This window comes from Lepisosteus platostomus, chromosome 24 (genome assembly GCF_059453375.1).
Source record: "Lepisosteus platostomus isolate fLepPlt1 chromosome 24, fLepPlt1.hap1, whole genome shotgun sequence".
NCBI lineage: Eukaryota > Metazoa > Chordata > Actinopteri > Semionotiformes > Lepisosteidae > Lepisosteus > Lepisosteus platostomus.
In genome coordinates this window covers 3,741,509-3,767,500 of record NC_142634.1, presented here as the reverse complement: position 1 = coordinate 3,767,500, position 25,992 = coordinate 3,741,509, and the positions used below count along the sequence as shown (strand labels likewise).

The 25,992-nt window shown below is 50.5% G+C and overlaps 1 protein-coding gene across 1 annotated transcript in view; it reads right to left on the bottom strand.

Annotated features, from left to right (window-relative positions):
- slc5a1 (solute carrier family 5 member 1) overlaps window positions 1-17,925 on the bottom strand; it is a 26,272-nt gene extending 8,347 nt beyond the window's left edge. Inside the window, exons 1-10 of the mRNA XM_088617889.1 lie at window positions 17,727-17,925; window positions 10,774-10,845; window positions 7,969-8,073; window positions 7,705-7,764; window positions 7,331-7,435; window positions 6,007-6,112; window positions 4,332-4,412; window positions 4,013-4,233; window positions 3,239-3,374; window positions 1-60 (exon numbers count right to left, since the gene is read on the bottom strand). The exon at window positions 1-60 is cut by the window's left edge and continues 48 nt beyond it. Of these exons, the coding sequence (XP_088474015.1) occupies window positions 1-60; window positions 3,239-3,374; window positions 4,013-4,233; window positions 4,332-4,412; window positions 6,007-6,112; window positions 7,331-7,435; window positions 7,705-7,764; window positions 7,969-8,073; window positions 10,774-10,845; window positions 17,727-17,864 (1,084 nt within the window). The 5' untranslated portion in view covers window positions 17,865-17,925. The remainder of the gene's footprint in view (window positions 61-3,238; window positions 3,375-4,012; window positions 4,234-4,331; window positions 4,413-6,006; window positions 6,113-7,330; window positions 7,436-7,704; window positions 7,765-7,968; window positions 8,074-10,773; window positions 10,846-17,726) is intronic.
- Window positions 17,926-25,992: the final 8,067 nt, after the last annotated feature.

Genomic DNA, 25,992 nt, shown 5'->3' with positions numbered 1-25,992 from the left:
AGCCCACAGGGGTCTTGCAGTAACGGACACACTCTTCGGGGACAACGCAGGCGACCACATCTGGGACACCGGGAGACAGTAGGACACAGAAGGAGAGCTAGAGGAGCTGTGCTTCACATCTCTAGCTCTCACGGCCTCCCTCTCCAGTCCTTTTCTTCCCTCCCTTTCCACTCTTGCTCTCTTTCTGCCCTCCCTGTGTCTCCCCCTCTCTCCCTCTCTATCTCACTCTCTCACTCTCCCCACTCTCCACCCCTCTCTCCCCCTCAGTGTAATAATACACTGTATTATTATTATTGAGAGACAGGCTCACTGTCTGTTCCTCAGGCTGGGACAGGAGATCACACACTGTATTATTATTATTGAGAGACAGGCTCACTGTTCCTCAGGCTGTGACAGGAGATCACACACTGTATTATTATTATTGAGAGACAGGCTTACTGTCTGTTCCTCAGGCTGTGACAGGAGATCACATACTGTATTATTATTATTGAGAGACAGGCTTACTGTCTGTTCCTCAGGCTGGGACAGGAGATCACGCACTGTATTATTATTATTGAGAGACAGGCTTACTGTCTGTTCCTCAGGCTGGGACAGGAGATCACACACTGTATTATTATTATTGAGAGACAGGCTCACTGTCTGTTCCTCAGGCTGGGACAGGAGATCACACACTGTATTATTATTATTGAGAGACAGGCTCACTGTTCCTCAGGCTGTGACAGGAGATCACACACTGTATTATTATTATTGAGAGACAGGCTCACTGTCTGTTCCTCAGGCTGGGACAGGAGAGTACATACTGTATTATTATTATTGAGAGACAGGCTCACTGTTCCTCAGGCTGTGACAGGAGATCACACACTGTATTATTATTATTGAGAGACAGGCTTACTGTCTGTTCCTCAGGCTGGGACAGGAGATCACACACTGTATTATTATTATTGAGAGACAGGCTCACTGTCTGTTCCTCAGGCTGGGACAGGAGAGTACATACTGTATTATTATTATTGAGAGACAGGCTCACTGTTCCTCAGGCTGTGACAGGAGATCACACACTGTATTATTATTATTGAGAGACAGGCTTACTGTCTGTTCCTCAGGCTGGGACAGGAGATCACACACTGTATTATTATTATTGAGAGACAGGCTCACTGTCTGTTCCTCAGGCTGGGACAGGAGAGTACATACTGTATTATTATTATTGAGAGACAGGCTCACTGTTCCTCAGGCTGTGACAGGAGATCACGCACTGTATTATTATTATTGAGAGACAGGCTCACTGTCTGTTCCTCAGGCTGGGACAGGAGATCACACACTGTATTATTATTATTGAGAGACAGGCTCACTGTTCCTCAGGCTGTGACAGGAGATCACACACTGTATTATTATTATTGAGAGACAGGCTCACTGTCTGTTCCTCAGGCTGGGACAGGAGAGTACATACTGTATTATTATTATTGAGAGACAGGCTCACTGTTCCTCAGGCTGTGACAGGAGATCACACACTGTATTATTATTATTGAGAGACAGGCTCACTGTTCCTCAGGCTGTGACAGGAGATCACACACTGTATTATTATTATTGAGAGACAGGCTCACTGTCTGTTCCTCAGGCTGGGACAGGAGATCACACACTGTATTATTATTATTGAGAGACAGGCTCACTGTTCCTCAGGCTGTGACAGGAGATCACACACTGTATTATTATTATTGAGAGACAGGCTCACTGTCTGTTCCTCAGGCTGGGACAGGAGAGTACATACTGTATTATTATTATTGAGAGACAGGCTCACTGTTCCTCAGGCTGTGACAGGAGATCACACACTGTATTATTATTATTGAGAGACAGGCTTACTGTCTGTTCCTCAGGCTGGGACAGGAGATCACACACTGTATTATTATTATTGAGAGACAGGCTCACTGTCTGTTCCTCAGGCTGGGACAGGAGATCACACACTGTATTATTATTATTGAGAGACAGGCTCACTGTTCCTCAGGCTGTGACAGGAGATCACACACTGTATTATTATTATTGAGAGACAGGCTCACTGTCTGTTCCTCAGGCTGGGACAGGAGAGTACATACTGTATTATTATTATTGAGAGACAGGCTCACTGTTCCTCAGGCTGTGACAGGAGATCACACACTGTATTATTATTATTGAGAGACAGGCTCACTGTTCCTCAGGCTGTGACAGGAGATCACACACTGTATTATTATTATCGAGAGACATGCTTACTGTCTGTTCTACAGGCTGGGACAGGAGATCACACACTGTATTATTATTGAGAAAGAGGCTCAATGTTCCTCAAACTGGGACAGGAGATCACACACTGTATTATTATTATTGAGAGACAGGCTCACTGTCTGTTCCTCAGGCTGGGACAGGAGAGTACATACTGTATTATTATTATTGAGAGACAGGCTCACTGTTCCTCAGGCTGTGACAGGAGATCACACACTGTATTATTATTATTGAGAGACAGGCTCACTGTCTGTTCCTCAAGCTGTGACAGGAGATCACACACTGTTTTATTATTGAGAGGCAGGCTCCCTGTTCCTGAGGCTGGGACAGGAGATCACACACTGTATTATTATTATTGAGAGACAGGCTCACTGTCTGTTCCACAGGCTGGGACAGGAGATCAGACACTTTATTATTATTATTGGGAGACAGGTTCACTGTATATCAGGCTGTGACAGGAGAACAGATACTGGGCTGCCAGTTCAACTGAGTTCCCTTCTCCCTCTCCCAGTAGGATTGGGACCTGTTGTGATTAAGGCACGGAACTCTGGGATTAGACTTCTGAATTTAGGGAAGAATGTTTCTCTAATCCCAGAACATTTGTCACAGTGCAGTAAGAAATGCACCTCTGTCTCTATTTCTCCCTGCTGGCAGTAGGAGCACAGCCTCCTTCACCCTCTCTCCCCCTCTCTCACCTCCTTTCTCCCTCTCTCCTCCTCTCCCTGTCTCCCCTCTCTCTCCTGCTCTCTCTCTCCTCCTCTCCCCCTCTCTCTTCCTCTCTCCTCCTCTCCCTCCTTGTCTCTCCGCTCTCTCCTCCTCTCCCCCTCTCTCTCTCCTCCTCTCCCCCTCTCTCTTCCTCTCCCCCTCTCTCTCCCTCTCTCTCCCTCTCTCCTCCCCCCTCCCCCTCTCTCTCTCTCCTCCTCTCCCCCTCTCTCCTCCCCCCTCCCCCTCTCTCTCTCCCCCTCCCCCCCCCCTCTCCCCTGTCCCCTCAGACCTGGGTACAGGATGCGGCTGATCATGCCAGGGAACACCATGAGGAACATGGGCAGCAGCTTGAGGTAGCCGCAGAGGATACAGCCGGCCTTCACGTGGGACATGTTCTTGGCAGACAGACAGCGTTGCACGATCACCTGAGAGAGGACACAGAGGACAGGACAGAGTCACAGAGGACACAGAGGTCAGGACAGATGGACACAGAGGACAGGACAGACGGACACAGAGGACAGGTCAGAGGGACACAGAGGACACAGAGGACAGGACAGATGGACACAGAGGACAGGACAGAGTCACAGAGGACACAGAGGACAGGATAGATGGACACAGAGGACAGGACAGAGTCACAGAGGACACAGAGGACAGGACAGAGGGACACAGAGGACAGGACAGAGGGACAATGATTACAGGACAGTCACAGAGGACAGCACAGAGGACACAGATTACAGGACAGAGTCACAGAGGACAGCACAGAGGGACACAGAGGACAAGACAGAGGGATACAAAGGGACACAGTAGACACAGAGGGACACAGATTACAGGACAAAGGACACAGAGGAGACAGAGGATGTAGAGGAGACAGAGGACATAGAAGGGCAAAGAGGAAAGGAGAGAGGAGCCAGGAAAGGACAAAGGGACACAGAGGCAGGTAGTGGAAACAAGAGAAAAAGAGTAGGTCTGGACCAAATATTTATAAATGCATAAATGTTGTAAATAAATATCTAAAAACTTCTATGCAATCTTTACTGTCTCCACCTGTCGCTGCGTACTGTACCTGGTCAGTGCACCAGTACCAGGTGCCCAGGACGGTCAGTCCGAAGACGAGGCCGGGCCAGGGCAGGTCGCCGGTGACGGGGTCGCGGAAGATGTGGAAGGAGTCAGGCCGCGGGGTGTAGCAGCTCTCGCTGATGTTGAGTCCCGGAGCCGAGATGAGGGAGGGCACAGCCTTCATGTACTTGTCCTTGAAGGCTTCATAACCCCCGACCTCACCGAAGCCTTCAGCCCCAGACACACAGCACACAAACACAGGGCGTCAGCAGCAAGAACAGCTGGGAGACTGCGGAAAACACTGAGGAAGAGGAGGCAGTACTCACAGAAGCCCATGAGGATGAAAGAGCCGACCACCATGATGACAGTCTGCAGAGTGTCGGTGTAAATCACTGCAGCCAGTCCACCTGAGGAGAAACAGCACAGCACACTGTACACACAGCACACTGATCACACAGCACAGCACACTGCTCACACAGCACACTGATCACACAGCACACTGTACACAGAGCACACTGTACACACAGCACACTGATCACACAGCACACTGCTCACACAGCACACTGTACACAGAGCACACTGATCACACAGCACACTGTACTCGAAGCACACAGCACACTGTTCACACAACAAACTGATCACACAGGACACTGCTCACACAGTACACTGTACACAGAACACACCGCTCACACAGCACACTGATCACACAGCACACAGCACACTGTACACTCAGCACACTGTACATTGTACACTGTACACACAGCACAGCACATAGATATAATACATCAGCTAATAGAGAAAATGTTGTTTTCTGCAGCTCTCTCTCTCAGGTTTATAGCCAATATTCCCTGTCACACAAAGAAGCAGAAGGACTTTAACCTTTGCCCTTTGAGAGGACCAGGACCTCTTGCTGGGTTTACTGCTGTGCTGCGGCCTTCAGATGTGTTTACGTGCTTCCTGAAGCACTGAGCCGCACTCTGGTCACATGTCTATCGCTTCATTGAGCTGTTAATGGAGGCAGTGAGCTCACACACCAGTTTCCGTTGAGCTTCTGGTTACACAATCTGAGATGGAGCTCAACTACAGACACTATCAAGGCTTAGAGAGACACTGCACACAGGGACAGAGACGGGCACTGACGGTGCAGACACACCTGTGATGGTGCAGACACACCTGTGATGGTGCAGACACACCTGTGATGGTACAGACTCACCTGTGACGGTACAGACACAGCTTTGACAGTACAGACAGACTCACCTGTGACAGTAAAGACAGACTCACCTGTGATGGTACAGACTCACCTGTGACGGTACAGACACAGCTTTGACAGTACAGACAGACTCACCTGTGACAGTAAAGACAGACTCACCTGTGATGGTACAGACTCACCTGTGACGGTACAGACACAGCTTTGACAGTACAGACAGACTCACCTGTGACAGTAAAGACAGACTCACCTGTGACAGTATAGACACAGCTGTGACAATATAGACAGACTGACCTGTGACAGTATAGACACAGCTGTGACAATATAGACAGACTGACCTGTGACAGTACAGACAGACTCACCTGTGATGGTACAGACTGACCTGTGACAGTACAGACAGACTCACCTGTAATGGTACAGACTCACCTGTGATGGTACAGACAGACTGACCTGTGACAGTACAAACAGACTCACCTGTGATGGTACAGACAGACTGACCTGTGACAGTACAGACAGACACACCTGTGATGGTACAGACAGACTCACCTGTGACAGTACAGACAGACACACCTGTGATGGTACAGACAGACTGACCTGTGACAGTACAGACGGACACACCTGTGATGGTACAGACTCACCTGTGATGGTACAGACAGACTGACCTGTGACAGTACAGACAGACTCACCTGTGACGGTACAGACTCACCTGTGATGGTACAGACAGACTGACCTGTGATAGTACAGACTCACCTGTGACAGTACAGACAGACACAGCTGTGAGAGTACAGACACACCTGTGACGGTGTAGAGAGCTGTGATCAGGAGCAGCAGGATCACAGCCAGGTAGATATCCAGGTGTAGCGCCTCTTGGATGAATATCGCTCCAGAGAACATGTCTGCCTGACAAAGAGAAGAGAGAGGTAGGAGCTTAAATAACTTCTGAATGCTGTTTACTACAGCAAAAAACAAATAAAACCACTGACAGTGGGTTTCTTAGGTGTTCACTTACACCAGTACATTGTATAACTGGTGCCTACAGCAGTAAACTGAGAGCAGGAAGACTGAGCCCATGAAGTGTACAGGGTCAGTGTACAGGACTGGTGTACAGGGTCAGTGTACAGGACTGATGTACAGAGACAGTGTACAGGACTGGTGTACAGGTCAGTGTACAGGGCGGTGTGCAGGGTCAGTGTACAAGACTGGTGAACAGGGTCAGGCTCCTGCAGGTGTGAACTCTCACAGGTGTGCGCTCATGCAGGTGTGTATACTCACACGTGTGCGCTCCTGCAGGTGTGTATACTCCCAGGTGTGCGCTCCTGCAGGTGTGTATACTCACAGGTGTGCGCTCCTGCAGGTGTGTATACTCACACGTGTGCGCTCCTGCAGGTGTGTATACTCACAGGTGTGCGCTCCTGCAGGTGTGTATACTCACAGGTGTGCGCTCATGCAGGTGCGTATACTCACACGTGTGCGCTCCTGCAGGTGTGTATACTCACAGGTGTGCGCTCCTGCAGGTGTGAACTCTCACAGGTGTGCGCTCCTGCAGGTGTGTATACTCACAGGTGTGCGCTCCTGCAGGTGTGAACTCTCACAGGTGTGCGCTCCTGCAGGTGTGTATACTCACAGGTGTGCGCTCCTGCAGGTGTGAACTCTCACAGGTGTGCGCTCCTGCAGGTGTGTATACTCACAGGTGTGCGCTCCTGCAGGTGTGTATACTCACAGGTGTGCGATCCTGCAGGTGTGTATACTCACAGGTGTGCGCTCCTGCAGGTGTGAACTCTCACAGGTGTGCGCTCCTGCAGGTGTGTATACTCACAGGTGTGCGCTCCTGCAGGTGTGAACTCTCACAGGTGTGCGCTCCTGCAGGTGTGTATACTCACAGGTGTGCGCTCCTGCAGGTGTGTATACTCACAGGTGTGCGATCCTGCAGGTGTGTATACTCACAGGTGTGCGCTCCTGCAGGTGTGTATACTCACAGGTGTGCGCTCCTGCAGGTGTGTATACTCACAGGTGTGCGCTCCTGCAGGTGTGAACTCTCACAGGTGTGCGCTCCTGCAGGTGTGTATACTCACAGGTGTGCGCTCCTGCAGGTGTGTATACTCACAAGTAAGCACTTACTGAGATCTTGGTGAAGATGTAGAGCAGCAGCGACAGAACAGACAGGTAGATCCGGATGCGCTGACCCCCGAACCTCTTCTTCAGGTACTCCGGCATCGTCACCACCTGGCCCAGGGTGCAAACACAGGTGACACAGGTGAGTCTGAGAGCATTACCTGCCAGCAGCTTCCTTTTCCTCCCTGCCATGTGACACACACGGAGGAAATGCCTGTTCTCCCCGGGATTCAGGTGTGAAAGGCTACTGGCTGCTCCTGTTTCTGGGAGACGCTGCAGGCGCCCGCCCATCGCCCAGCCTCAGCGGCGTGGAGACTGGCCACAGGTCTCGGTTTGATCGCCGCTGCCCATCGTCTTCCCCGCTAGGTGGCGCCACTCACCCCGGCCTTGATGTAGATGGGCACGAAGAGCCAGCCCAAGATGACCACGACCACCAGCGCCTGAGGAACATACAACGCGTCAGCTATGCGCCCAGCACAGCGCCGCAACACACCAGCTGCCTGCTAGTCCTAGTCCCTCACCAAAACCCCCTGCTTCCAAAAGAATTATCCTAAATGTTACACCCCTTTTCCCCTAGACACTTGGGGTCGTAACGGTGCCTGAGCGTCTGAGTCAGGCCCTGCCGGGCGAGCCGCGGTACTCACGTTCCACTCGAAGCCCCCGATGGCGATGCCAGCCGCGGCCCCCGTCCCTGCCAGCCCCACGAAGTGCCCGCTGCCGATATTGCTGGCAAACAGGGAGGCGCCGATCTGGAAAGAGACAGGAGCGGCTTCAGATGACAGGTCCAGCCTCGCGGCGCGGCGCACTCCCCCCCGGCGGACAGTAGGGGCGTCCTTCTCTGATCACAGCACCCCCCGGCGGACAGTAGGGGCGTCCTCCTCCGATCACAGCACCCCCCCCGCGCACTCCCCCCGGCGGACAGCAGGGGTGTCCTGCTCCCATCACAGCACCGCCCCCGCGCAATCCCCCCTGGGCAGACAACTGCCCTGGTGGACAGTTGGGGGGATGTCCTGCTCCGATCACAGCCCTGGAGGACAGTAGGTAGCGTCCTGCTCCGATCACAGCCCTGGCGGACAGTAGGTAGCGTCCTGCTCCGATCACAGCCCTGGCGGACAGTAGGTAGTGTCCTGCTCCGATCACAGCCCTGGCGGACAGTAGGTAGTGTCCTGCTCTGATCACAGCCCTGGTGGACAGTAGGTAGTGTCCTGCTCCGATCACAGCCCTGGTGGACAGTAGGTAGTGTCCTGCTCTGATCACAGCCCTGGTGGACAGTAGGTAGTGTCCTGCTCCGATCACAGCCCTGGTGGACAGTTGGGGGGATGTCCTGCTCCGATCACAGCCCTGGTGGACAGTAGGTAGTGTCCTGCTCCGATCACAGCCCTGGTGGACAGTAGGTAGTGTCCTGCTCCGATCACAGCCCTGGTGGACAGTTGGGGGGATGTCCTGCTCCGATCACAGCCCTGGTGGAAAGTAGGTAGTGTCCTGCTCCGATCACAGCCCTGGTGGACAGTAGGTAGTGTCCTGCTCCGATCACAGCCCTGGTGGAAAGTAGGTAGTGTCCTGCTCCGATCACAGCCCTGGTGGACAGTAGGTAGTGTCCTGCTCCGATCACAGCCCTGGTGGACAGTAGGTAGTGTCCTGCTCCGATCACAGCCCTGGTGGACAGTAGGTAGTGTCCTGCTCCGATCACAGCCCTGGTGGACAGTAGGTAGTGTCCTGCTCCGATCACAGCCCTGGTGGACAGTAGGTAGTGTCCTGCTCCGATCACAGCCCTGGTGGACAGTAGGTAGTGTCCTGCTCTGATCACAGCCCTGGTGGACAGTAGGTAGTGTCCTGCTCTGATCACAGCCCTGGTGGACAGTAGGTAGTGTCCTGCTCCGATCACAGCCCTGGCGGACAGTAGGTAGTGTCCTGCTCCGATCACAGCCCTGGTGGACAGTAGGTAGTGTCCTGCTCCGATCACAGCCCTGGTGGACAGTAGGTAGTGTCCTGCTCCGATCACAGCCCTGGTGGACAGTAGGTAGTGTCCTGCTCTGATCACAGCCCCGATTACAGCAGTAGGCAGCAGATTATAGCTGCAGATTGGTCTGATACCACTAATAACTGCAAATTATAAACTGCAATAAACTGATAAACTGCAAAGGTAAATGTTAACAGTCCGCAGTATCAGTAGCTGCGGTCTGTGTCTAATCACATGAGGCCCAGATAATACCATTCACAATGAATCAGGAAGTTTTTAGGGTGCCCCACAACCCCAGGAAATACATACATACAGTGGTACTGTAGCAGAGATTGTTCAGTGATGTGCCAAGAACACATTACAAAATAAACAAAACTCAGCTAGATTTTGTCTCAGTCATTGAAATTTACTAAAGAGAGACATTCCTCCTGGAGACACCCCTGGAAATGAAAGAGCGACAGATTTCAGAGTTACACAGACCTCAGTGCCGTAGCTGCTGGCCTGGCTTGTGCAGCAGAAACAGAATTCCCCTGCCTACTGGCAGGGAGTCCCCTGGTTAAACTGTTCCTCTTTAACAGGTGACGATGTCAGGCACTGACACAGCGACACACCAGTGCTGATGTGTGCAACACGGAAAACCAATAACAGGAAGACAGGCAGATGGTGAGATCTGCTCCTGCAATAACCTTAGAGATAAAAAACACACTTTCCTCTCCCCTCTGTCTCCTTAGAACACTCTCCTGTCTCATTTGTCTCCTCAGCACACTCTCCTGTCCCCTCTGTCTCCTCAGCACACACTCCTATCTCCTCAGCACACTCTCCTGTCCCCTCTGTCCCCTCAGCACACTCTCCTGTCCCCTCTGTCTCCTCAGTACACTCTCCTGTCTCCTCAGCACACTCTCCTGTCCCCTCTGTCTCCTCAGCACACTCTCCTGTCTCCTCAGCACACACTCCTGTCCCCTCTGTCTCCTCAGCACACTCTCCTGTCTCCTCAGCACACTCTCCTGTCCCCTCTGTCTCCTCAGCACACTCTCCTGTCTCCTCAGCACACTCTCCTGTCTCCTCTGTCCCCTCAGCACACACTCCTGTCTCCTCAGCACACTCTCCTGTCCCCTCTGTCTCCTCAGCACACTCTCCTGTCTCCTCAGCACACTCTCCTGTCCCCTCTGTCTCCTCAGCACATTCTCCTCTCCCCTCAGCACACTCTCCTGTCTCCTCTGTCCCCTCAGCACACTCTCCTGTCTCCTCAGCACACTCTCCTGTCTCCTCTGTCCCCTCAGCACACTCTCCTGTCTCCTCAGCACACTCTCCTGTCTTCTCTGTCCCCTCAGCACACTCTCCTGTCTCCTCAGCACACTGTTCTGTCCCCTCTGTCCCCTCACCACACCCTCCTGTCTCCCTTGTCTCCTCAACACACTCTCCTGTCTCCCCTGTCCCCTCAGCACACTCTCCTGTCCCCTCTGTCTCCCACTGTCCCCAGCACACTTACTGGCCACCAGACCATGCTGCGCCCTGCGAGGAAGAACCCCCCGACTGTGCCCCGGTTGGTGCTCAGCATCGCCTGTGGACAAGAGGAGACGATCAGCAAATCAATTGGTTAAAACAATCTGTAAATCATCCCATTAATCAATCTAAACGATCAGTGAACCAACTAACTGATCATTCAAAATGATCAGTAACTCAATCAGTAAATTGATCATGAAAGGCAGTCCTGCTTTATTTCCACTGTATTATTATTAATAATAATAATAATAATAATAATAATAATAATAATAATAATTGCTTACACTTATATAGCGCTTTTCTGGACACTCCACTCAAAGCGCTTTACAGGTAATGGGGATCCCCTCCACCACCAGCAGTGCGCCAGAACGCTCCCCACACACCAGCTCTCAGTGGGGAGGAGAGCAGAGTGATGTAGCCAGTTCAGAGATGGGGATTATTAGGAGCCCATGACTGGTAAGGGCCAGGGGGAAATTTGGCCAGGACGCCAGGGTTATACCTCTTTTCGAGGAATGCCCTGGGATTTTTAATGACCACAGAGAGTCAGGATCTCGGTTTTACATCTCATCCGAAGGACGGTGCCTGTTTACAGTATAGTGTCCCCGTCACTATACTGGGGCATTAGGACCCACACAGACCGCAGGGTGAGCGCCCCCTGCTGGCCCCACTAACACCTCTTCCAGCAGCAGCCTTAGTTTTTCCCAGGAGGTCTCCCATCCAGGTACTGAACACCTGCTTAGCTTCAGTGGGTATTGTATTGACAATCTGAGCCAAAGTGTGACCCATTTATTAAGGCACTGTGCCTGGAGGTGCCTGCATTGGGCAAGAGGTCTGCTTGTATCTGGTTCTGTGGACTCAGAATGGATCCAAAACCATAGCAAGACCAGAACCACCCCAGAGGTTCAGTCCATTTCACCTCAACCAATCTGCTCCAGGATGAATACAGAGTGGTGTTTCGGTGGGGCAGTCTGAGGAAAAGTCAGATTCATTCTGCAGCTCTGAGCAGCAGGGGACTGGAGGGCCAGCAGCAGGGCCAGTGTTGTGCTGGTCTGTGCTGACAGATGCCTCCCTTGTGTACAGAACTGGTACCAGCGCGCCTGGCTGAGTGGATGTTTCAGTGGCTGGGTGGATCAGTGGCTCTGTGGCTCAGGATCTGTACCTGTGGCTGGGAGGTTGCCGGTTCAAATCCCGCGGCCGGCAGAGGAATCCTACTCTGTTGGGCCCCTGTGCAAGGCCCTTAACCCCAACTGCTCCAGGGGCGCTGTACAATGGCTGACCCTGCGCTCTGACCCCAAAACTTCTCTCCCTGTCTGTGTGTCTCATAGAGAGCAAGCTGGGGTCTGTGAAAAGACAAATTCCTAATGCAAGGAATTGTATAGGGTCAATAAAGTGATCTTATCTTATCAGAGTGCAGCTGCAGTGCCAGTGAAACAGAGAGCTTCAGGCAACAAGCCGAATGGATTTCAGCGCACTTGGACCCTACTCAAGCCTCTGACGCACCCTGTCACCCTGGACACACGTGAAGACCGGGACTCCTGATGGATTATCTGCTTCGATCAGTATTTATTACGGCACAGAGATCTCAAAGTACAGCTGCCACTACAGTATTTCCTCACCTGTGTTCAGTTCGGGTATATTTGACATCCGCACAAGTGCAATGAAACGCTTGTTTGCATGTGTGTTCCGATACGAAGACATTAGGGAAACACCAAACATAAACACGGAACAGCAGCAGCAACAAAGTTAAGCAACATGTAACTGAAATACAAGTCAGCACAGCAGTGTGCAAAAACACATCAGTGTGAACAAGTGGGGTGGGGGGCAGTTCAGTAATCTGACAACGTGCAGGAAGAAACTGTCTCTGAATCTGGACGTTCGTGACTCTATGCTCCTGTCACGGCCGACACCCCTCCCCTAAAGGAGGCTCCACTCCTCCTGTCATTAGGTCTGTCTTTGCTGATTATGTTCTCCAGGTGTGCCTGGTTTTGCCTCCCGTGCCCAGGGCTCAGCATTAGGGCCCAGATGTCGCGAGGCCCACCTGTCACCAGGCTGCTGGACGCCTGAGGGCACAGCCTCCTCCCCAACATCACCTGACCTGAGCCCAGGGCCTGGAGGACCTTGTCCTGTGATCCCAGGACTGCCCGTGTTCCTGTTTCCCCTTCCTGGGGATTTTAACCTTGTGTTGCCTCAGGATGGATCTCACGGTATCGGATTCATGGACTGTACCCTGACCCACCTCTGGACCTGTTGGGATTGGGAGGCCTCTCTCTGTTCCCCTGTTCGCCGGTTCACCACCTGTCACTGTTACTGCGATGCACTATTAAACCCCTGGGTGTTTTCCCCAAACTACGTCTCCTGTTTCCTCCAGCTCTAACCACTTCGCGTGGAGCCTGAAATAACACCCGAGACACATTGCGCAGCCAATCCGTAACACCAGGAGGAAGGGGGGGAGAAAAGTGAGAAACCGGGATGATTGTTGTCCTTACATATACTCCCAGCCTTCCTGAGACAGCGAGTTGTAAAAATGTCCACCATAGAGGGAAGCTGTACTTTCTGAAAAAACAACAACCCTGCTTTCTGAACTTGACAACCAGCTCTTTGGTTTTGCTGACACTGAGGGAGAGGTTATTGTCAAGGCACCCCTCCACCAGGTTCCTGACCTCACCCCTGTAGGCCGCTTCATTGTCACTGCTGATTCGGCCAATGATGGTAGCATTGTCAGCATACGTGGAGATGGAGTTCTGTCCAGCCTCAAGGAAAACAGCAGGAGGCCAAGCACACAGCCCTGTGGGACACCTATATTGGCAGTCAGTGTGGCAGAAAGCTTTCCTCACAGTCTGTGGTCCACCAGTCAGGAAATCCAGAATCCAGATCCAGAGAGAGGTGCTGATACCCAGATCATTAAGCTCGGTGACTAGTCTGGATGGAACTATAGTGTTAATTGTGGAGCTGTAAGCAATGAATAGCATGCTAACACATTCTATGTGTCTGTATCATCCAAATGAGCCAGGGCAGTGTGAAGAGGCAGGGAAATGGCGTCGTCCGTTGACCTGTTACACCTGTTACACTGCAGGGGGTTTAAGCACTCAGGTACCATTGTGTTAATCTGCCTCATGACCAGCCTTTCAAAGCATTTAATCACAGTAGTAGTAGTATGAGCACTTCCTCTGTAATCACTGAAGAAAAACACTGCGACCTGTTTTGTCACTGGTATAACGGTGGTTTTCTTAAAAGGCATGGAAACGGAGGATTGTAAAAGTGAAAAATTAAAAAAATCTGTAAAAACCGTGTCCAGCTGGTCTACACAGGCTGTAAGGACCTGTCCAGGAACACTGACAGGGCAGGTCGCATGTTCGCCTGTCAGAAAGTTTCCCTGACTTCAGCCTCCAAACACCATGGCCGTATCAGAGGCTGAGAGCTGTGTGGTGAGGAAGAAGATTAAACCTGACAGCCTTCTTACCTTGTACCCCTGTACCCCTGTACCCCAACTCTCAAACTCCAAACCAGCTCTGACAGCATAGACTGCACCCCAACTCCCTCCGCACCAGCTCTGAAAGCACAAACTGTACCCCAACTATCAAACTTCACACCAGCTCTGAGAGCACAGACTGTACCCCAACTCTCAAACTCCGCACCAACTCTGAGAGCACAGATTGTACCCTCAACTTTCAAACTCCACACCACCTCTGACAGCACAAATTGTACCCCAACTATCAAACTTCACACCAGCTCTGACAGCACAGATTGTACCCCAACTCTCAAACTCCACACCAGCTCTGACAGCAAAGATTGTACCCCAACTCTCAAACTCCAAACCAGCTCTGACAGCACAGATTGTACCCCAACTCCCTCCACACCAGCTCTGACAGCACAGACTGCACCCCAACTCCCACCACACAAGCTCTGACAGCACAGACTGTACTCCAACTCTCAAACTCCACACCAGCTCTGACAGCACAGACTGCACCCCAACTCCCACCACACAAGCTCTGACAGCACAGACTGTACCCCAGCTCTCAAACTCCACACCAGCTCTGACAGCACAGACTGTACCCCAACTTTCAAACTCCACACCAGCTCTGACAGCACAGACTGTACCCCAACTCTCAAACTCCACACCAGCTCTGACAGCACAGATTCTACCCCAACTCTCAAACTCCACACCAGCTCTGACAGCACAGACTGTACCCCAACTCTCAAACTCCACACCAGCTCTGACAGCACAGACTGCACCCCAACTCCCTCCACACAAGCTCTGAGAGCACAGACTGTACCCCAACTCTCAAACTCCACACCAGCTCTGACAGCACAGACTGTACCCCAACTATCAAACTCCACACCAGCTCTGACAGCACAGACTGTACCCCAACTCCCACCACACAAGCTCTGACAGCACAGACTGTACCCCAACTCCCAACCCTGGATTCTATATACTGTACACACTGCACACCTGCAGAGTATCTACTGTTCACACTGACACCTGGATTCTATATACTGTACACACTGCACACCTGGAGAGTATCTACTATACAAACTGACACCTGGATTCTATATACTGTATACACTGAACACCTGGAGTGTATCTACTGTACACACTGCACACCTGGAGTCTATATACTGTACACACTGAACACCTAGAGAGAGTCTACTGTACACACTGACACCTAGATTCTACTGTACACACTGCACACCTGGAGAGAGTCTACTGTACACACTGGCACCTGGATTCTATATACTGTACACACTGACACCTGGAGAGCACCTACTGTACACACTGCATAACTGGATTCTATATACTGTACACACTGACACCTGGAGTGTTTCTAGTGTACACCTGGAGAGCGTCTACTGTACACACTGACACCTGGATTCTATATACTGTACACACTGCACACCTGGAGTGTTTCTAGTGTACACACTGCACACCTGGAGAGTATCTACTGTACACACTGACACCTGGATTCTATATACTGTACACACTGACACCTGGAGTGTTTCTAGTGTACACACTGCACACCTGGAGAGTATCTACTGTACACACTGACACCTGGATTCTATATACTGTACACACTGCACACCTGAAGTGTTTCTAGTGTACACACTGCACACCTGGAGAGCACCTACTGTACATACTGACACCTGGATTCTATATACTGTACACACTGACACCTGGAGTGGATCTGCTGTACACTGGATTCAGATGGACTGATTGTGCAGTAGGACTCTAATCCCAACCTCCTCGCCACACCTGATTGCCCCGGGAGCCTGCGAGGGGAAGGGCGTTCGTTTCTGTGGTCTGTTTATCAGTGACCTCAGTTCCCAGCACTGCTGCCTTTCCTTGTCTAATCTTTCCCACCCAAGACAGGAGCCCTGCCCTTTGCTGTATACACCACTCCTACACCAATACTGTTTAAACAGTTACATTATACTAAGGATCCTGCTCACAGCTGCGTACAGTCAATATATAACCATTCTGCATAAACAATAATATTATTATTCTGCTCACAGCTGTGTACACTCAATATATAACCATTCTGCATAAATGGTAATATTATTATCCTGCTCACAGCTGTGTGCAGTCAATATATAACTATACTGCAAAAACAATAATATTATTATCCAGCTCACATCTGTGTACAGTCAATATATAACTATACTACATAAACAATATTATTATTATCCTGCTCACATCTGTGTACAGTCAATATATAACCATTCTGCATAAATGATAATATTATAATTTTCCTCACTGCTGTGTACAGCCCATATATAACCTTACTGTATAATAAACAAGAATGATGGGGTGTGTATACTGTGCATGCTGTACATCTGGAGAGTATATACTACGCTCACTGAATCCTAGGAGTATACAGATCGTGCGTTGGGACTCTCTAACTCGGATCATTAAGAGTCGCAGTCCAGTACATTCTAACAGTCACATACATCTTTCTAAAGATCTAAAGATCTGGAGGTATTGCAACTGTAAATTATTTAATTATTCAACTGAACAAGAGATGTGCTCCATTAAAGGAACTCTTTAAGGGTCTCTAAAGAGTTGAAAATGTCTGTTATTCACAGCTACTGTACAAGGGCTGTTTCGGGGCTACTTCCTGGGGCTCTTGGGGACCAGGGCTGCAGTCCCAGTGACTGTACACAGCACTGGAGAACATGAGTGGACAGCACTGCACATTTCACAGTCATGACAGCGGTGGTGGAGTCAGTGTCTGAAACACACGTCCGGGCAAGTGGTAGCGAAGGCTGTAAGATAGGGGCCTCCCGGTCTAATAATGTAATAATGATAATAATAATGTTTCTTTATTAGCCCTTTACAATTTCTTGCATTAGGTATTCATCTTTTTGCATACCCCAGCTTTTCTCCATGAGTCACAGACACACAGACAGGGAGGGAAGCTTGGGGTTAGAGCACAGGGTCAGCCATTGTACGGCGCCCCTGGAGCAGTTGGGGTGAAGGGCCTTGCTCAGGGGCCCAACAGAGTAGGATTCCTCTGCCGGCCGCAGAACTTGAACTGGCAACCTCCCAGTCACAGGCGCAGATCCTGAGCCACAGAGCCACCACTCCGCCCAGAGCCCTCTGACCCCAGTTTCTGCGGAGCCCTTGCTCTTATATAAAGCAGCAGACACGGGGGGTCACCAGTGGTTCCCCAGGACTGGGGAGTCCCGCTCTCGTGAATTGACCAGTTTGCCCTGTGCCCAGTGCCGGGAGAGTGGGGGGGATAAACCCCTAAACTGTACTGACGTGCCATGTGTTGTCTGTCCCTGTAGAGTGTGGCACAGCCCTGGCAGAGGGCACAGTCCCCCCCTCCCACTGGTGCATCCCTTACCCACGTCCCCACTGGTCTGCTCCACCTGAGCAGCGCTGCCCTGCAGCCCCACCGGCTCCACACCACAAATCCCCGGCCCCCCCAGTACTGGGCTTACCCAGAGCCCCACAGCCAGGACCACCAGGAAGTAGATGATGATGACGGAGATGTCGGCAGGGTTGTTGATGGCGATGGCTGGACCCTCGCTCCCGTTGCCCGCCCGGGCTGACTGGAGTCCGTACACTGCCCGCGCCATGGCGTCAGCCTGCACTGCCAGCTCGCCTGATCCCTTCTGCCTGCCCGCCGGAGGCTTTTATACTGAGCTGGAGCCAGCCCAGCGCCCGAGTGTGCATGTTTCAGCAACCCCGTCCCAGGTTAATGATAAACCCGACCAGGAAAACTGCGAGGACCGAAAAGGCGTGTGACTTTGGCCTTGGGGTTCTTCCACGGGGGGAAGACAAACAGGACTGAGCCCACCTGCCAGGTCCCGGGCCAGAGCCAGAGTGAGAAGGGACTCCTGCTGGCGGGCCGGTGGGGAGGCTAGGACCAACAGTGATGGCCCTGGGACAACACCCCCCAGGGAACGACACTACTGTACGCCCAGATCTCCCTGGTGCCTCTTCCCCCATCCCGGAGTTTTCCATCTGCATCCCTGCCCGTGTGTCTGTCCTGCTGCCCACAGCCCGCGGCTGAGAGGCAGATGTTCTTTATACAGTAGCGTTGCGGCTGCAGGTGTGGATTCTTTCAGTGCTTCGGTCCAGGAAGACTGGAGCCAGGCTGTTCCCATTTCCCCAGGACCCAGCACTGTCATTTGAATAGACATTCCCCTCTGATCTCTGACCTGCTTCCAGAGCTCTGGAACTCATTAATCTCAAGAGGTGGTAGTCCGTGTGCTAACGAGATTCCTGGAACGCCAGCACACACACTCCCTAACTACCAACAGCTAATCATTACTGGCACGGCAGAGAACAGGATTCCTTTGTCAATTGTTCTGTTGCAAATCAGTGATGTGCACTGCTTTCTGGGCACACAGGGCACAGGGCACAGGACACAGGAACACAGGAACACAGAGCACAGGAACACAGAGCACAGGACACAGGACACAGGAACACAGAGCATAGGACACAGGACACAGGAACACAGGGGCACAGGGGCACAGGACACAGGACACAGGACACAGGACACAGGACACAGGACACAGGACACAGAGCACAGAGCACAGGACACAGGACACAGGACACAGGACACAGGACACAGGAACACAGAGCATAGGACACAGGAACACAGAGCATAGGACACAGGAACACAGGGACACAGGAACACAGAGCATAGGACACAGGACACAGGACACAGGAACACAGGAACACAGAGCATAGGACACAGGACACAGGAACACAGAGCATAGGACACAGGACACAGGACACAGGCTGACAAAATGTGCACACCACAGAGGCAGCTGTAAGTGTGTTTGACCTCAGAGGAGTCCATCAAGAGATTTCCTGTTTCCCTGTTACTACACCTCTATAATAATGCACAGATTCGAAAGGTCGTGGTTTTATACCAAGTGAAAGAACTTTGACACCCTGTTGCCTGGGAAATTATCTTACAAACTCAAGGTGCCAGCGAGGTATGACTCAAGGCCATTAATTATCTTAATAACTTTCTCAAGGTGCGTGACCCCCACTGGTGATGTATTGTACTATCACAGGAACCCCAGGGGGAAAGCAGACGAGACCAGTGACAGTCAGCTCGTCTCCTTCGACTGATCGGCTCTGAATCTCACAGATCCCAGGATCACTCTCCACTGAGCCAGCTGTATGTGTGTTTCACCACAGGGTGTCCTGACACACCTTTACTGGTGTGAGTTTTGAGGGAATCTCCAGCAGGAGTCTATACAACAGGTGTATCTGTACAGTGTCTCCTACAGGAGTCTGTACAACAGGTGTATCTGTACAGTGTCTCCTACAGGAGTCTGTACAACAGGTGTATCTGTACAGTGTCTCCAGCAGGAGTCTATACAACAGGTGTATCTGTACAGTCTCCCCTACAGGAGTCTATACAACAGGTGTATCTGTACAGTGTCTCCTACAGGCGTCTATACAACAGGTGTATCTGTACAGTGTCTCCTACAGGAGTCTGTACAACAGGTGTATCTGTACAGTGTCTCCTACAGGAGTCTGTACAACAGGTGTATCTGTACAGTGTCTCCTACAGGAGTCTATACAACAGGTGTATCTGTACAGTGTCTCCTGCAGGAGTCTGTACAACAGGTGTATCTGTACAGTGTCTCCTGCAGGAGTCTGTACACCGGGTGTATCTGTACGGTGTCTCCTACAGGAGTCTGAACAACAAGTGTATCTGTACAGTGTCTCCTACAGGAGTCTGTACAACAGGTGTATCTGTACAGTGTCTCCTACAGGAGTCTGTACACCGGGTGTATCTGTACAGTGTCTCCTGCAGGAGTCTGTACAACAAGTGTATCTGTACAGTGTCTCCTGCAGGAGTCTGTACACCGGGTGTATCTGTACAGTGTCTCCTGCAGGAGTCTGTACAACAAGTGTATCTGTACAGTGTCTCCTGCAGGAGTCTGTACAACAGGTGTATCTGTACAGTGTCTCCTGCAGGAGTCTGTACAACAGGTGTATCTGTACAGTGTCTCCTGCAGGAGTCTGTACAACAGGTGTATCTGTACAGTCTCTCCTGCAGGAGTCTGTACAACAGGTGTATCTGTACAGTGTCTCCTGCAGGAGTCTGTACAACAGGTGTATCTGTACAGTGTCTCCTGCAGGAGTCTGTACAACAGGTGTATCTGTACAGTGTCTCCTGCAGGAGTCTGTACAACAAGTGTATCTGTACAGTGTCTCCTACAGGAGTCTGTACAACAGGTGTATCTGTACGGTGTCTCCTACAGGAGTCTGTACAACGGGTGTATCTGTACAGTGTCTCCTACAGGAGTCTATACAACAGGTGTATCTGTACAGTCTCTCCAGCAGGAGTCTGTACACCGGGTGTATCTGTACAGTGTCTCCTGCAGGAGTCTGTACAACAGGTGTATCTGTACAGTGTCTCCTACAGGAGTCTGTACAACAGGTGTATCTGTACAGTGTCTCCAGCAGGAGTCTGTACAACAGGTGTATCTGTACAGTGTCTCCTGCAGGAGTCTGTACACCGGGTGTATCTGTACAGTGTCTCCTGCAGGAGTCTGTACACCGGGTGTATCTGTACAGTGTCTCCTGCAGGAGTCTGTACAACAGGTGTATCTGTACAGTGTCTCCTACAGGAGTCTATACAACAGGTGTATCTGTACAGTGTCTCCTACAGGAGTCTGTACAACAGGTGTATCTGTACAGTGTCTCCAGCAGGAGTCTATACAACAGGTGTATCTGTACAGTGTCTCCTGCAGGAGTCTGTACAACAGGTGTATCTGTACAGTGTCTCCTACAGGAGTCTATACAACAGGTGTATCTGTACAGTGTCTCCTACAGGAGTCTGTACAACAGGTGTATCTGTACAGTGTCTCCAGCAGGAGTCTGTACAACAGGTGTATCTGTACAGTGTCTCCTGCAGGAGTCTGTACACCGGGTGTATCTGTACAGTGTCTCCTGCAGGAGTCTGTACAACAGGTGTATCTGTACAGTGTCTCCTGCAGGAGTCTGTACAACAGGAGTCTAAGGAGATTGAACTACACTGGCAGGTTAAATGAACTGGGATATTGTTCTGAGCAGACAAGTCTGAGAGGGGAATGTGCATTGAAATCTCTGAAGTGTACTGAAATCTGAGAACAGAAGGCACTTCTTTACACAAAGAGTGGTGATGGTCTGGACCAGGCTACACAGCCATGCTGCTTTCTTTCAAAAGCTGTCTGGATGACATCCAGGGATCGGTTAGATTCTAATGGCCGTAGGGGCCAGATCTCGCTTGTCAGCGGTGTGACGTTCTTCCCTTTCACAGTGTCGCCCAGTCTGCTGACTCATGCTGTTGTACCACAAACTACCACAGGAGGGCAGCATCGGACAATGCCGTGTTGAATAACAGGGAAAAAAGTTAAACGAAAGAAAAAACTCGACCTACAAGCAACCTCATGGAGTTTCAGATTTAATTCTATGCATGTAGTTTTTCACTTAAATCAAAATTATATCTAATTATTTTATGAAAGAATATTTTATACATAGAAATAAAATATTACAAATGAAAGAAAGGCCACTGTTGGAAAATATTCAATACCAATTTACAGCACTATGTAGCGACAAAGTGCAGAAAGGCAGCAGGTTTAAAAAGCTACAGTACTGAAATATCAGCTTGGCCATATAGCATTAAAGGAGAAGAGTCTGAGTCTGTACAACAGATGTGTCTGTACGGTGTCTCCTACAGGCGTCTCTACAACAGGTGTATCTGTACGGTGTCTCCTACAGGAGTCTGTACAACAGGTGTATCTGTACAGTGTCTCCTACAGGCGTCTCTACAACAGGTGTATCTGTACGGTGTCTCCTACAGGAGTCTATACAACAGGTGTATCTGTACAGTCTCCCCTACAGGAGTCTGTACAACAGGTGTATCTGTACGGTGTCTCCTACAGGAGTCTGTACAACAGGTGTATCTGTACAGTGTCTCCTACAGGCGTCTCTACAACAGGTGTATCTGTACGGTGTCTCCTACAGGAGTCTATACAACAGGTGTATCTGTACAGTCTCCCCTACAGGAGTCTGTACAACAGGTGTATCTGTACGGTGTCTCCTACAGGAGTCTGTACAACAGGTGTATCTGTACGGTGTCTCCTACATGCGTCTCTACAACAGGTGTATCTGTACGGTGTCTCCAACAGGCGTCTGTACAACAGGTGTATCTGTTTGGTGTCTCCTACAGGAGTCTGTACAACAGGTGTATCTGTACAGTGTCTCCTACAGGAGTCTGTACAACAGGTGTATCTGTACAGTGTCTCCTACAGGAGTCTGTACAACGGGTGTATCTGTACAGTGTCTCCTACAGGAGTCTGTACAACAGGTGTATCTGTACAGTGTCTCCTACAGGAGTCTGTACAACAGGTGTATCTGTACAGTGTCTCCTACAGGAGTCTAGACAACAGGTGTATCTGTACAGTGTCTCCTACAGGAGTCTGTACAACGGGTGTATCTGTACAGTGTCTCCTACAGGAGTCTAGACAACAGGTGTATCTGTACAGTGTCTCCTACAGGAGTCTATACAACGGGTGTATCTGTACAGTGTCTCCTACAGGAGTCTGTACAACGGGTGTATCTGTACAGTGTCTCCTACAGGAGTCTGTACAACGGGTGTATCTGTACAGTGTCTCCTACAGGAGTCTAGACAACAGGTGTATCTGTACACTGTCTCCTACAGGAGTCTGTACAACAGGTGTATCTGTACAGTCTCTACAGCAGGAGTCTATACAACAGGTGTATCTGTACGGTGTCTCCTACAGGAGTCTATACAACAGGTGTGTCTGTACAGTGTCTCCTACAGGAGTCTGTACAACAGGTGTGTCTGTACAGTGTCTCCTACAGGAGTCTGTACAACAGGTGTGTCTGTACAGTGTCTCCTACAGGAGTCTGTACAACAGGTGTATCTGTACAGTGTCTCCTACAGGAGTCTAGACAACAGGTGTATCTGTACAGTGTCTCCTACAGGAGTCTGTACAACAGGTGTATCTGTACAGTCTCTACAGCAGGAGTCTATACAACAGGTGTATCTGTACAGTGTCTCCTACAGGAGTCTATACAACAGGTGTGTCTGTACAGTGTCTCCTACAGGAGTCTGTACAACAGGTGTGTCTGTACAGTGTCTCCTACAGGAGTCTGTACAACAGGTGTGTCTGTACAGTGTCTCCTACAGGCGTCTCTACAACAGGTGTATCTGTACGGTGTCTCCTACAGGAGTCTATACAACAGGTGTATCTGTACGGTGTCTCCTACAGGAGTCTATACAACAGGTGTATCTGTACAGTCTCCCCTACAGGAGTCTGTACAACAGGTGTGTCTGTACAGTGTCTCCTACAGGCATCTCTACAACAGGTGTATCTGTACAGTGTCTCCTACAGGAGTCTCTACAACAGGTGTATCTGTACAGTGTCTCCTACAGGAGTCTATACAACGGGTGTATCTGTACAGTGTCTCCTACAGGAGTCTGTACAACGGGTGTATCTGTACAGTGTCTCCTACAGGAGTCTCTACAACAGGTGTATCTGTACAGTGTCTCCTACAGGAGTCTGTACAACAGGTGTATCTGTACGGTGTCTCCTACAGGAGTCTGTACAACAGGTGTATCTGTACGGTGTCTCCTACAGGAGTCTCTACAACAGGTGTATCTGTACGGTGTCTCCTACAGGAGTCTGTACAACAGGTGTATCTGTACGGTGTCTCCTACAGGAGTCTGTACAACAGGTGTATCTGTACGGTGTCTCCTACAGGAGTCTCTACAACAGGTGTATCTGTACGGTGTCTCCTACAGGAGTCTATACAACGGGTGTATCTGTACAGTGTCTCCTACAGGAGTCTGTACAACGGGTGTATCTGTACAGTGTCTCCTACAGGAGTCTATACAACAGGTGTATCTGTACAGTGTCTCCTACAGGAGTCTGTACAACAGGTGTATCTGTACAGTCTCCCCTACAGGAGTCTATACAACAGGTGTATCTGTACAGTCTCTCCAGCAGGAGTCTGTACAACAGGTGTATCTTTACAGTGTCTCCAGCAGGAGTCTGTACAACAGGTGTATCTGTACAGTCTCTCCAGCAGGAGTCTGTACAACAGGTGTATCTGTACAGTGTCTCCAGCAGGAGTCTGTACAACAGGTGTATCTGTACGGTGTCTCCTACAGGAGTCTGTACAACAGGTGTATCTGTACGGTGTCTCCTACAGGAGTCTCTACAACAGGTGTATCTGTACGGTGTCTCCTACAGGAGTCTATACAACGGGTGTATCTGTACGGTGTCTCCTACAGGAGTCTGTACAACGGGTGTATCTGTACAGTGTCTCCTACAGGAGTCTGTACAACGGGTGTATCTGTACAGTGTCTCCTACAGGAGTCTATACAACGGGTGTGTCTGTACAGTGTCTCCTACAGGAGTCTGTACAACGGGTGTATCTGTACAGTGTCTCCTACAGGAGTCTGTACAACAGGTGTGTCTGTACAGTGTCTCCTACAGGCGTCTCTACAACAGGTGTATCTGTACGGTGTCTCCTACAGGAGTCTATACAACAGGTGTATCTGTACGGTGTCTCCTACAGGAGTCTATACAACAGGTGTATCTGTACAGTCTCCCCTACAGGAGTCTGTACAACAGGTGTGTCTGTACAGTGTCTCCTACAGGCATCTCTACAACAGGTGTATCTGTACAGTGTCTCCTACAGGAGTCTCTACAACAGGTGTATCTGTACAGTGTCTCCTACAGGAGTCTATACAACGGGTGTATCTGTACAGTGTCTCCTACAGGAGTCTGTACAACGGGTGTATCTGTACAGTGTCTCCTACAGGAGTCTCTACAACAGGTGTATCTGTACAGTGTCTCCTACAGGAGTCTGTACAACAGGTGTATCTGTACGGTGTCTCCTACAGGAGTCTGTACAACAGGTGTATCTGTACGGTGTCTCCTACAGGAGTCTGTACAACAGGTGTATCTGTACGGTGTCTCCTACAGGAGTCTGTACAACAGGTGTATCTGTACGGTGTCTCCTACAGGAGTCTATACAACGGGTGTATCTGTACAGTGTCTCCTACAGGAGTCTGTACAACGGGTGTATCTGTACAGTGTCTCCTACAGGAGTCTATACAACAGGTGTATCTGTACAGTCTCCCCTACAGGAGTCTATACAACAGGTGTATCTGTACAGTCTCTCCAGCAGGAGTCTGTACAACAGGTGTATCTTTACAGTGTCTCCAGCAGGAGTCTGTACAACAGGTGTATCTGTACAGTCTCTCCAGCAGGAGTCTGTACAACAGGTGTATCTGTACAGTGTCTCCTACAGGAGTCTGTACAACAGGTGTATCTTTACAGTGTCTCCAGCAGGAGTCTGTACAACAGGTGTATCTGTACGGTGTCTCCTACAGGAGTCTATACAACAGGTGTATCTGTACGGTGGTAGTGTTGGGGTAAAGGCGGCAGGGTCAGGGGTGAAGTTGACATGGTTATGGTCATGTTTACAGGTGTACAGTTTAAGTGCTTCCCTATTCACAGATCTAGTGACTGTTTTACAGTCTGTGCGGCAAGCCCAGAAGAGTGCTGTTACAGGAGAGAGTGCCAATGCCCAGGACTGCAGGCTGGGATTAGCCGTCTGTCACTGGCATGGTGAGAACGATCAGTCCCTCAGACTGCAGCTCACTCACCCACTCTCTGCCTTTCACACCCTACTGCCCAAGCATTATGTCATCTG